Source organism: Pelodiscus sinensis, chromosome 19 (assembly GCF_052426305.1).
Source record: "Pelodiscus sinensis isolate ZL-2025 chromosome 19, ASM5242630v1, whole genome shotgun sequence".
Classification (NCBI taxonomy): domain Eukaryota; kingdom Metazoa; phylum Chordata; order Testudines; family Trionychidae; genus Pelodiscus; species Pelodiscus sinensis.
The window spans coordinates 7,683,150-7,695,278 of NC_143070.1; the positions used below are offsets into that span (position 1 = coordinate 7,683,150).

The 12,129-nt window shown below is 47.6% G+C and overlaps 1 protein-coding gene across 1 annotated transcript; it reads right to left on the bottom strand.

Annotated features, from left to right (window-relative positions):
* Positions 1-227: 227 nt before the first annotated feature.
* On the bottom strand, positions 228-11,586 carry LOC102456489 (retinol-binding protein 4-like). The gene is made up of 6 exons (XM_075914116.2): positions 11,432-11,586; positions 10,971-11,109; positions 8,962-9,098; positions 8,483-8,589; positions 5,432-5,644; positions 228-433 (listed from the first exon to the last, which is right to left on the bottom strand). The coding sequence occupies exons 2-6, from the start codon at positions 11,100-11,102 to the stop codon at positions 420-422; spliced, it is 603 nt and encodes a 200-aa protein (XP_075770231.2). The 5' UTR covers positions 11,103-11,109; positions 11,432-11,586; the 3' UTR covers positions 228-419.
* Positions 11,587-12,129: the final 543 nt, after the last annotated feature.

A 12,129-nucleotide genomic window follows, 5' to 3' on the forward strand; every position in this document is an offset into this window, starting at 1 on the left:
GCTTTCCAGGGAATCCAATAAAGAAGATGCAATAAGCCAAGATGGCATTTTAAAATTAAATAGGTAATATGGGATTTTTAAAAGTGTGCCTGAAAAATTATTGGACAAAGTAAAAAAACAATAACAAAACCATGAAAGCTTACATACTTAAATACCACCACCTGGATTCCTTTCCTAAATACTGCAGTACAATAATGGTGTTACCAATAAACCATCTTCTCTCTATATTTACACTTTATGCATTCCCTGTTATTCACATTTATTAAAAGTTGCATTGGTTTATTGACAGAGTGAGCTACAGAGCTCAGATAAATATATTTTAAGTCTGAGAAACTGCTTTAAAGATTTACAACAGTCACTCTGTAAACTTTACATCTGCATTGAAGTTACATGATTTGTTTCCATACTTTCAAAACTCTTCAAGAGCAGAATCCTGAAACAAACAAAATAAAATTAATGATGTTTCTGAATCAGCACTAGAAATATAAAAAATACCAAATTTAAAGGGAGTGTAAATGTATTTCCTTTAAAGTGGTCTTACACTTATCAGTCTATTATTTGCAAGGTTTTTCTGCTCTTTAGACCTGTACCACATAATTCCAAAGGATTTTTACCTTAACATCAGACAGAAAGTAATCAGACCTGTTTCATTTATTTCAGACAGTAATGCTAAGGCCAAGAAGGCCAAGCAGTTGACATATACAACAGTGGCTCCACACGATGCCCCTGATCTACAGGCACTGACCCCACAGCTTCTACTGGCCACAGTTCTCCATTATTGATCGATGGGAGCTGCAGGTGTGGTGTTCACAGGCCAGGGCAGCAGGTGGAGAACTCTCTGCTCTGACTTTCTCAGGGGCTGCAGGGACATGCCAGCCACGTCCAGAAGCAGCAATTACCACAAGGATAATGACTTCAGCCATGGCAGGTTCAGCATTTTAGAACTCACTGCTCTTTAACACAGATTCACCCACAAAATATATTTACTTCAGCAAGATTTACCAGACTTTTCATTTAAGATCTCAAAAATATTAGCAACAGACTTTCCTACTGCACACACATGTATTTCACTTTTAATACATGCTAATACAAGTCCTAATTGCAATGTCCTGGTTACAGTGAAGTAATAACTTGCTCAGCAACCAGTTCCATGGTCAATGTAAATATCTGGGATGGTTTTATTGCCATTAGGAATACTCTCAGGCTGTGTCTAGACTGGCCAGTTTTTCCAGAAAATCAGCCGCTTTTCCGGAAAAACTGGCCAGCTGTCTACACTGGCCGATTGAATGTAGCACTTTAAAGACTAACAAGATGGTTTATTAGATGATGAGCTTTCGTGGGCCAGACCCACTTCCTCAGATCAAATAATGGAAGAAAATAGTCACAACCCCCACCTCTAATATCATTAACTCACTGGCATTCACCTTCCTCCCCCCCCCCCCCATCCCCCTTCTGTTCTGTAATGTGATTTGTCCTTTTCATGTGTGTTCATTTTTTTTTAATTGTATCCTTTGGTATATATGGTTGTGACTATTTTCTTCCACTATTTGATCTGAGGAAGTGGGTCTGGCCCACGAAAGCTCATCATCTAATAAACCATCTTGTTAGTCTTTAAAGTGCTACATAGTCCTGTATTTTGTTTCAGCTACACCAGACTAACACGGCTACATCTCTATCACTAGATCTCATGTAAGATTGTCAGTGTTTTTGCGGAAATACATTGGAGTAAATTGTCTGTGGAATTTGTGGAATCTCCATCACTGGAGATATTTAAGAGCAGGTTGGATAAACATGTATTTGTCAATTTCATATGTGTTCACTTTTTTTGATTGTATCCCTTTGGTATATATGGTTGTGCCAATTTTCTTCCACAACTTGATCTGAGGAAGTGGGTCTGGCCCCCGAAAGCTCATCACCTAATAAACCATCTTGTTAGTCTTTAAAGCGCTGCATAGTTCTGACTTTTGTTTCAGCAAGACCAGACTAACTCGGCTACATTTCTATAAATATGTATCAGGGATGATCTAGATCAGGGGTGGAGAACCTAAAGGGGCCCAGCCTAGTAGATTTTGTATGCTTCAGCCCCACAATAGGCCAGTGGGGGACTGGAGCACCAGCAGGGACTTCCCAGTGCTGGGGGCGGGGAGGGCTGATTCTTGGGGGCCAGATCCAGGCAAGCCAGGGGCCACATCTGGCCCCTGGGCCTGCTGGTCTCCACCCCTGATCTAGATGTGCTTGGTCTCCTGGTCTTGATGACCTCGCAAGGTCCCTTCCAGTTCTAGTATTCTAGGATTCTGATTTTCATTATAGACAACATTAATTTACATTTTGTTCCACCCACCTTTTCCAGATCACTGCTAAATATATTGAATATCCCCGGTCCTAATAGGTCTTTGTGGGGTCAGCCTGAAAATTAACTATGTATATTAATCTTTGCTCATCTAGCCATAGATTAGATTAATATATAATTAGATATATAACGTATATTAATCTATCATTCATTTTAGAGTATGTCTGTCTGTAATTCCCTTTTTTCAAGAACTTGTAAACAGTAAGGCTGTGTCTACACTGCACCCCTTTTCCGGAAAAGGGATGCAGATGAGAGAAGTCGGAATTGCAAATGCAGCGGGATTTAAATTTTCCCCGCTCCATTTGCATGAACATGGCTGCCGCTTTTTTCCGGCTCAGGGCTTTGCTGGAAAAAAGCGCCAGTCTAGACGGGGATCTTTTGGAAAATAAAGCCTTTTCCGAAAGGTCCCTTATTCCTGATTTTAAGAGGAATAAGGGACCTTTCGGAAAAGGTTTTATTTTCTGAAAGATCCCCATCTAGACTGGCGCTTTTTTCCAGCAAAGCCCTGGGCCGGAAAAAAGCGGCAGCCATGTTTATACAAATGAAACGGAAAATTTAAATCCCCGCTTCATTTGCAATTGCGACTTGTCTCATCTGCATCCCTTTTCCGGAAAAGGGGTGCAGTGTAGACACAGCCTAAGAGCTAGGGCCACCACATTTAGTTTGCAGCTTCCCCTTCTAACTTAAAACAAGGTCAGGGTTTGGTTCTGCCAGGAGAACTGGAAGCCCTGGGAAAAGGACAGTTTTCCATAACATGCAAAGGGAGGGGCTATTGTTCAGAGGGATGCTGCATTGAGAGTGGCCACTGGGGGTCAACCATACCACCAAGGGAGTGGCCGGCAGGGCTGGAGCTCTGCCCACACACCAGTAAGTAGCCCCCCTCCCCCCGCCCCAAACCCTTTCCCTCCATCCCAGCCCTTGGCCACAGCACTGGAGGGTGGGGAGAGACCAGCCCCCTGACAGCTGGAGGGGTGGCCGGGGCGGGGGCGGGGATGGCGAACAGGCCCTAGAGGAGTGGGCTGGAGGTGAAGAAAAAGCCCAAGACAGGTGGGGAGGAAGGGTGGCCTGAGAACAGGCCCCTGCCCCCCAGCCTACTATACCCCCTTACATTCCCAAGGCCCGGTCCTGAAGGACCCAGACAACGTCGGGTAACTCTGCAAGTAGATTCATAAATTGTGAGCCAGAAGGGATCACTCGGATCATCTAGTCTGGTCTCCTCTATAACACAGACCACAGGCCTTCCCTGAATTAATTTCTGCTTGAATGAGAGCATATCCTTCCACAAACTACTAACACATCTGTGTAATCTGAGAATCACACCCCTGGCTCATAGTGCAGATGTAGCCCGTGACTATTGACTTTCTGTAGCAGGGTCTTGTGAGGGACTCTGTCAAAGGCTTTTTAAAAGTCTAAAGAAATTATAGCCACAGTTCTCCTCTGCCTTGTATTTTGCTGACACAGCAAAATATTTCTAATAAACTAGAGACATAATTTTTCTTTACAGAAGCTCTGATGATTTTGTCCCTTTTAGGTTGTATTAATCTAGGGCTGTGTCTTCACTGGCAAGATTTTTTGCGCAAAATCTACACTGGCTGCGAGTATTTGCACAAGAACACTGACGTTCTAATGTACGAAATCAGCGCTTCTTATGCAAATACTCTGACGCTCCCGCTTAGGGATAAGCCCTCTTGTGCAAGTATTCTTGCGCAAGAGGCCTGTGTAGACCGCAATGTTAATTTCTTGCACAAGAAAGCCCAATGGCTAAAATAGCCATCGGAGCTTTCTTGCGCAAGAGAGCGTCTACACTGGCATGGATGCTTTTGCGCAAAAGCACATGCCAGTATAGACGCTCTGTTGTGCAAATACTTTTAACGGAAAAACTCTTCTGTTAAAAGTATTTGCACAAAATCTTGCCAGTGTAGACGTAGCCTAGGTGTTTTGCAACTCTCTTCAGTAGTTTCCACTAGGGATGTTCAAATGCATGGACAGATGGCTCCCTGGGAATCAGTGTGCCTAGGGGTGCTGGTTTTTAAGCTGGCTCCCCATGTATACTGACTCCTGCCTGCTTTCTTGCACTGCTGCATCGGTTAACGTTCAAAGTTACATGGAGGCTCCCTGGGATCTGGGGCGCACTGGGAGCCTGCATGTAACTTTGAACGTTAACCGATGAGCCCAGGCTCATAGAAACAATACGACAGTAAAAGTGACAGGTACAGCAGACTTCTGATAATCCGGCACCTTTGGGACCCAGGAGGTGCTGGATTATCGGATATGTCAGAGTATCAGGAGGTACTCTGGCAGGGGGGCTGTGACGGGTCAGGGGGGGCAGGCGGGGAACGGCGCAGCGTGGGGCCAACCCGGCAGCACCCCAACCCGGCAGCCGTGGGGCCAACCTGAGCGGCGCTGAGGGACCAACCCGGCAGCACCCCAGCCGCTCTGCCCCATGGCTTCCCCAAGTCTGCCACTGCTGAAACTGACCAGCAGCGGACTTGGGGAAGCAGCCGGCAGAGCGGTGCCCAATTGGTCCCTCAGTGCCACCCATCACCTCCCTGCTCGGCGCCCGGCAGCACCCCAGCTGCTCTGCTCTGCTCTGCAGCTTCCCCAAGTCCGCTGCTCATCAGTTTCAGCAGCGGCAGACTTGGGGAAGCAGCGCGGAGCAGAGCAGCTGGAGTGCCACCGGGCGCCAAGCAGGGGAGTGAGGGGCGGTGCTGTGGGACCAGCCCAGCAGCACTCCAGCTGCTCTGCTCTACCGCTTCCCCAAGTCTGCAGCTGGTCAGTTTCAGCAACGGCAGCAGCAGACTTGGGGAAGCGGTGCCGAGCAGCTCCAATTGTCCGGCTGGCCGGAGCACTTCCGGGTTCCAGGTGGTGCCGGACTATCGGGAGTGCCGGACCACTGAATGCCGGACAATTGGAGTTTTATTGTATATTGGAGACTCTGAGTTTGCAGTAAGAAAATAAGATCATATCACAGTCAATAAGTACAGCTCTTTCTACCATCCCTGCCCATCAGAGAAAGAGCTTTCTAGCATGGCAGTCATTTCCCTTCCCAAATACATCTTCTCTGAAAAAAAAAATTCTTACCATTATGTATAATAAGTCTGTATTTTCTGTCCAAGCAGAGGTCGACCTGCCTTTGTCTGACAATTCTCTGTGCCTCTGGTGACAATCCCTTCAGGTCCCGGGAGAACACAAAGGAGTAACTATCAGCACAGGTGCCATCATCGTTTAGTAGGCGGCAGGAATAATGAAGGGCATAAGTGTCGTAATCTGTGTCCACCACCCAGTGATCATCGTCTGGAAGAAACCATAGCGAAAGTGGGAGGAAGAGAGAGGTAAAAGGAGAGATTAACCTAAAGATAATTTGGTGCATACCCAGTCACCGAAGAATACCATAGTTTAGTAGTAACGATTGCAAATAGTCCATAATGGCCCTAATCTTAGAATCATAGAGCTGGAAGAGACCTCAGGAGGTCATCAAGTCCAGCCCCCTGCCCAAGACAGGACCAACCCCAATTAAATTGATGGACACTGTGATAAAACTAAGAAAATGTAATGTTGGATTCTGAGAGGACATGTCTACATTGCATTTCTCTTCCAAGAGAGGAATGCAAATGCAGACGCCCGAAATTGCAAATGAAGCGCGGATTTGAATTTCCCATGCTTCATTTGCATAATAGCGGTCTGCCGCTTTTCCGGAATAGTGTCTTTCGAGACAACAAACGAGGTCCCTGCGGGGTTATTTTGAGAGAAAACCCTTCTTCGAAATAACCCATAAATCTCATTTTTTGAGGAGGAAGGGTTATTTCAAAGGAAGGGTTTTCTCTCGAAATAACCCCGTGGGGATCGCATTTGTTGTCTCGAAAGACACTATTCGGGAAAAGTGGCAGACTGCAATGATGCAAATTAAGCGCGGGAAATTCAAATCCGCGCTTCATTTGCAATTTCGGGTGTCTGTATTTGCATTCCTCTCTCGGAAGAGGAATGCAATGTAGACATACCCTGACACTTTAATGCCACTCATTTCTTTCCTGAACCACGGGAAAATTTTAACAACAAAATTAATCTACTTGGGAACTTTCTTTATACTTCAAGGCAAATACTTCCGCCTATTGGACCTTATATTTGTACTTGTTGTGCTTGTGTACAATGGTGCATATAATCTTTTAAGGACTGAAAACATAATGCTTAAAGTGGTAAGCCACTGGGTTAAACTGGAACAAATAAATATTTTCCTGCCGGTCATGTACCAGATTATTCATCGCTCACATAGTCCCATTACCTTCTTGAAAGCTGTTTTCCTACCACAGAAATGTTCTATACTGTTTGTGTGGAAAAAACATATCATACTATTGCCTCCTAGGTTTCGTATAAATTTGTATTTGCTAGGCATATGCAAAGAGATGCATCACAAATCCTAATCACAATTTGCAGTTAGAATTTCAGATAGTTCTCGGCTATTTATCATTCAATCAATGCCCCTCTAACCTTCCTACATAGACAGAAATGAATCTGGAAGGGGGCAGGGGTGTTTTAAAAAGGGGGGGTTGCAAACTCCACACCATGATTCCCTGGGCCTCATGAACCTCATCCACAGAATCTGGCTTCCATGGAGTTGAAGGAGGCTGTCCTGTCCAGATGGGTTACACCTGGTTCTCCTTCTCCCTCTTTTTCCCTCTTTGGGAGACCAGAGTTTGCAGCAATGTATTGTACAGAATTCCCTTCTCTGCAGTGTGGGGCAGCCAGCAATGAGCTGGCAAAAAAAGTGGACAGCAGGCCAGAGGCCAGTGGCTTCCTGAAGATCCCCTGAGAACTGTGTCTTTGGAGCCCACCTCTCTTCCATTTTCCACTTTCACTCATGGCGATTCCTCAAGTAGCGTGCTGGAGTTTCCACTCTCCTAGATGGGTTAAACTCGGGGGCTGTGTCTAGACTGGCATGTTTTTCCGGAAAATCATCTGCTTTTCCGGAAAAACTTGCCAGCTGTCTACACTGGCCACTTGAATTTCCAGAAAAGCACTGACGATCTCATGAAAGATCATCAGTGCTTTTCCGGAAAAACTATGCTGCTCCCGTTCAGGCAAAAGTCGCAAAAATGGCGATCGGGGCTTTTTTGCGGAAAAGCGCGTCGGCGATCAGGGCTTTTTTGCGGAAAACAAATCTCAGCTGTCTACACTGGCCCAGGGGCTACATCTAGACTGGCATGATTTTCCGGAAATGCTTTTAATGGAAAAGTTTTACGTTAAAAGCATTTTCGGAAAAGAGCGTCTAGATTGGCACGGATGCTTTTCCGCAAAAGCACTTTTTGCGGAAAAGCATCTGTGGCCAATCTAGATGCGCTTTTCTGCAAAAAAGCCCCGATCGCCATTTTTGCGATCGGGGCTTTTTTGCGGAAAACAAATCTCAGCTGTCTACACTGGCCCTTTTGCGCAAAAGGGACTTTTGCCCGAACGGGAGCACCATAGTATTTCCGCAAAAAGCACTGATTTTTTACAGTAGGAAGTCAGTGCTTTTGCGGAAATTAAAGCGGCCAGTGTAGACAGCTGGCAAGTTTTTCCGGAAAAGCGGCTGATTTTCCGGAAAAACTGGCCAGTCTAGACACAGCCAGGAGGTAAGAATGGGGATCAGCATTAATATCTTGAGAGTTTGTCAAAAAAAGAGACAGTCCCTGTATTCATGAAGTAACCACAATGGCTAACAGCCAAGAAAATCCTCCTCATCTAGTTTGTAGACAACGGAATCTGATATTAGTCCCCCCCCCCCCCCCAAGGACATTAATATATTCAAATAAAAAGCAGCTCTGAATTAAAACGAGCTCATAATCTCAACTTCTTTCAGCTCTTTCCATGTGGTAATCTTAGTCTATACTGTGGAGTTTGGAAGGAAAATAAATGTATGAGCATTTCCATGCAAAGACTTTAACTGCCCGAGGAAAAACACTGATCAGCTAACACACGTGAAAACTAGAAACTGCTTGTCCACTCTGGGATTGCACCAAGCAGCAGTTACAATGTGTTAGCTAACGTGGCTATAAAAACCCCCTTTTTCTTCAAGCAGCTGCACCAAAAAGAACCAGGGTCCTCACACACACCTGAGTCTCCTGCTGTAAAAACACCCCGCTTCATAGGAGTACTTACTTCCCTTCTGGAGATAAGAGGCGACCCCCCAGTACTTCATCTTGAACTTGGCAGGGTCCTCCGTGTCAGTGAAGGAGCCAACCATGTCAGCACAAACATCCCAGTTACTGCAAATAGGACAAGACAAAAAGACACTGAACTCACACCTGATAGCCTGGATTTGGGGGTCAGTTAGTGAGGAACACTTGGGTACAAAAATGGGTGGGAGCCTTTTTTTCTTTTTACAATATGGAGATATAGACCTGGAGAGGTCATCAAGTCCACTCTGCTGCCCTTGGAGCAGGACTAAGTACCACCCCTGATGGATTTGCCCCAGATCCCTAAATGGATCCCTTGAGGATTGAGCTCACCACCCTGGGTTTAACAAGCCAATGCTCAAACCACTGAGCTCTCCCTCCCCCCAGCCTTTGGGGAACAGAGTATGTCAGGTCTCTGCAGAAGCCAAGTGGGGCGAGACAGGCGCGTGCCAGGCAACCTACTTGAACAGCCGGACTCTGCCCCTGGCGGTAGCGCTCATTTGTCCATTCTCATCTACAGTAAACGTGGCTACCACATTGTCCTGCAGGAACAGCCCCTGCGGGTCTTTCTTGGCCATGGCGTACCAGGTGCCAGCATACTGCAGGGAGAGGAAAGATTCTTGAAGTTGGGTCACTGCACAATAGGTGGAGAGGGCCATAAAAGCTGGGTCGACCTGGACTTTGCAGGACTCTGCCAATCTTTAACCCCAAGCCTCCAAGTCGTACCATCAAATGACAGAATAAACTCCATTGTGCCCACCACACAAAAATGATTCAGCTACAATGTACCCAGGACCACAAGCACCATAAAGGCTCAGTTTCAGCAGCTGGATCTCGCTGGGCTTTGGCCCCCGTCCTCTCACTTCTAGGCTGTGTCTACACTGGCACCCTTTTCCGGAAATGCTTAAAACGGAACAGTTTTCCGTTATAAGTATTTCCGGAAAAAGTGCGTCTACATTGGAAGGATGCTTTTCCGGAAAAGCACTTTTTCTGGAAAAGCGTCCGTGGCCAATGTAGACGCGCTTTTCCGGAAAAAAGCCCCGATCGTCATTTTCGTGATCAGGGCTTTTTTGCAGAAAAGACTACTGTTTTTCTGGAAAAGGGAATAGTTTTTCCGGAAAAGGACTTTTGCCCGAACGGGAGCAGCATAGTTTTTCCGGAAAAACACTGACAATTTTACAGTAGATCGTCATTGCTTTTCCGGAAAAGCAAGCGGCCAGTGTAGACAGCTGGCAAGTTATTCCGGAAAAGCGACTGCTTTTCCGGAATAAGTGGCCCAGTGTAGACACAGCCCTCATGTCTAAAAACAGAACATGGATGGCAGCTCCTGTAGCTTGTGATGATAAATACAAATACTCAGAGTAATACTACTCAGCACACAGGGGTGTAAGAATTTTGCAGCAGAACTAGAACAACTGAACGTACATGAGAAGCTGCTGCCATTTTTTTTTGTTTAGACCACACCCTTATTCCCCATTTAAGCCTCAGAATTTGAGGTCCTGGGCCACAAACTGCTTGCACCCATGTGCTGGATCTGGGTTTGTGGTGCCCTGCACTGGAAGCTGTCTTTTGGCACAGGAGGGTGCCGGATTGGGTCTCTAGTTTAGAGTTGCCAGGTGTGCGGTATTCACCCCCGACAGTCCAGTATTTTCGCCTCCTGTCCAGTAAAAAAATTCAGAAAATACCAGACACCTGAAATGTCTGGTATTTTCTGTTTTTTTCCCAGCCAGGAGGCGAAAATCCCAGGTGCTTAACTGGTTCCACAGGGGAGCTGTCTGGCCTGGAGCAGGAAGACAAGATGGCAGCTGGTGGCCGGCAGCCTGTTAGATCCAAAAAGCCTCAAAGGCATTTCTTAAAGGGGCCATGCTTTTAAAAAAAAAATTATTTTTTTTCCTCAACAACTTTGGTCTCCCCCTTTTTTTTCTCAACAGAATTTTTTCCCCAGTGTTTTGTTTTGTTTGGGGGGGGGGGGGGTTCGGTATTTTTTGTTAAACCGTCTGGCAACCCTACTCTACTTTGATCGTACATTTTGGATCTCGTGGGCAGAATGGGTAGCAGGTTTAAAACTAATAAAAGAAAGTTCTTCTTCACACAGCATGTAGTCAACCTGTGGAACTCCTTGCCAGAGGAGGCTGTGAAGGCTAGGACTATAATAGAGTTTAAAGAGAAGCTGGATAAATTCATGGAGGTTAGGTCCATAAAAGGCTATTAGACAGGGGATAAAATGGTGTCCTTGGCCTCTGTTTGTCAGGGGCTGGAGAGAGCTGGCAGGAGACGGATTGCTTGATTATTGTCTTTGGTCCACCCTCTCTGGGGCACCTGGTGCTGACCACTGTCGGCAGACAGGATACTGGGCTAGATGGACCTTTGGTCTGACCCAGTATGGCCGTTCTTATGTTCTTATGTCCTTAATTTGGCTGGATCCAAAGGAGAGCCAGCACTAGCGGGTGGGGAGGGAAGTGGACACCTACTCGAGCCTTGTCGAAGTTCTCCTTGACTTTGAAGCTGCTCACTCTGCAGTCCCGTTCCGCTCCACATCCGCAGCCCAGCAGGCCCAGGGCCACCAGCAGCAGCCAGGTCAGGAATCGCCCCTCCTGAGCCATCCTGCTCCTACCACAACAGCAAACAGAGACAGGACCACACTGTCAGCACAGGGGGGAGGGGCGTGTCCAAGGCAGGTCTCCCAAACCTACCAGGTTCCCCCAAGATGCTCAGAGGGCCCCCCAGAGCAACAGTGGGTCCCCAATGCCTGCACAGTAGAGTGCGCCCTAGAGGGGGTGCTTCCTCAGGGCCCCAGAAGGAGGCTGCCCAAATACCCAGAGGGTGCCCCAGTGCAGAGACTGGCAGTGCAGCCCCCCCCCGGGCTCTCGGCAGACTCAGTGTGCACGGGAGGAGAGAGGCTTCGCCAGCTGGGTGGGAATGTGTCTCTTACGGAGCAGCGTGGATCCCGCGGGCAGCCGGTCTGCAGCCGAGCGCTGGTGCAGGGGAGAGGAGGCAGCTGCGCGGCACAGGGCTGCGCGCACTTTATACAGCGCCGTGGCGGGGCCGAGGTCTGCCCTTGCGTAACATCACAGGGCAAAACGCTAACAGGGGGGAGGGAGCGGGAGGCTGGATTGATTCCAGCTGGGGGCTCTTGTGCAACCAGGCCAGGAGGCGGGGTCGACCTGAGCGATCTTTAACCCCATCCGGCCACAGGGAGAGAAGGGCTGAGACCAGCACCTGAAAGGCAGGACCCCGAGTCAGGGGTAGAAAGTGAGAGAGGTTTCATTGTATCTCATTAAACTACAGCAGCATTTCCCACTCTGTCGCTTCAAAGTCCTGCTTGGCCAAGGCCTGCAGCGGAGTTACAGGCGGTGGCTTCCTTGTTCTGCTCCAATTTCTGTCCTTCTAAATGCCTGTAGCATCGTGACACCCCTGCCGTTGCTGGTGACTGAGACCCAAGGGCTGTTCCCTGGGGACAGCTTCCACGTACCAGCAGCAGGAGCTGTCCTGATGTACAGCCTGCAAGACTTTCCTAGCCTGCTCCAGAGTGCAGCCGCAGGACATTTCTCGGGTCCTGCCTTCGAAGGAGGCAAAAGAGCACCCCTCAGCTCAGGCCTTTCCTAGCACAAGGCAGGGGGAGGTGCATGA

Excerpts from the sequence above, each read along its gene's own strand:
- LOC102456489 (XM_075914116.2), bottom strand. The coding sequence starts at position 11,102 with ATGGCTCAGGAGGGGCGATTCCTGACCTGGCTGCTGCTGGTGGCCCTG. Across the intron at positions 8,590-8,961 it reads GGCAGAGTCCGGCTGTTCAA|TAACTGGGATGTTTGTGCTG; the intron begins GTAGGTTGCCTG and ends TCCTATTTGCAG. Across the intron at positions 5,645-8,482 it reads CTCTTATCTCCAGAAGGGAA|ACGATGATCACTGGGTGGTG; the intron begins GTAAGTACTCCT and ends GGTTTCTTCCAG.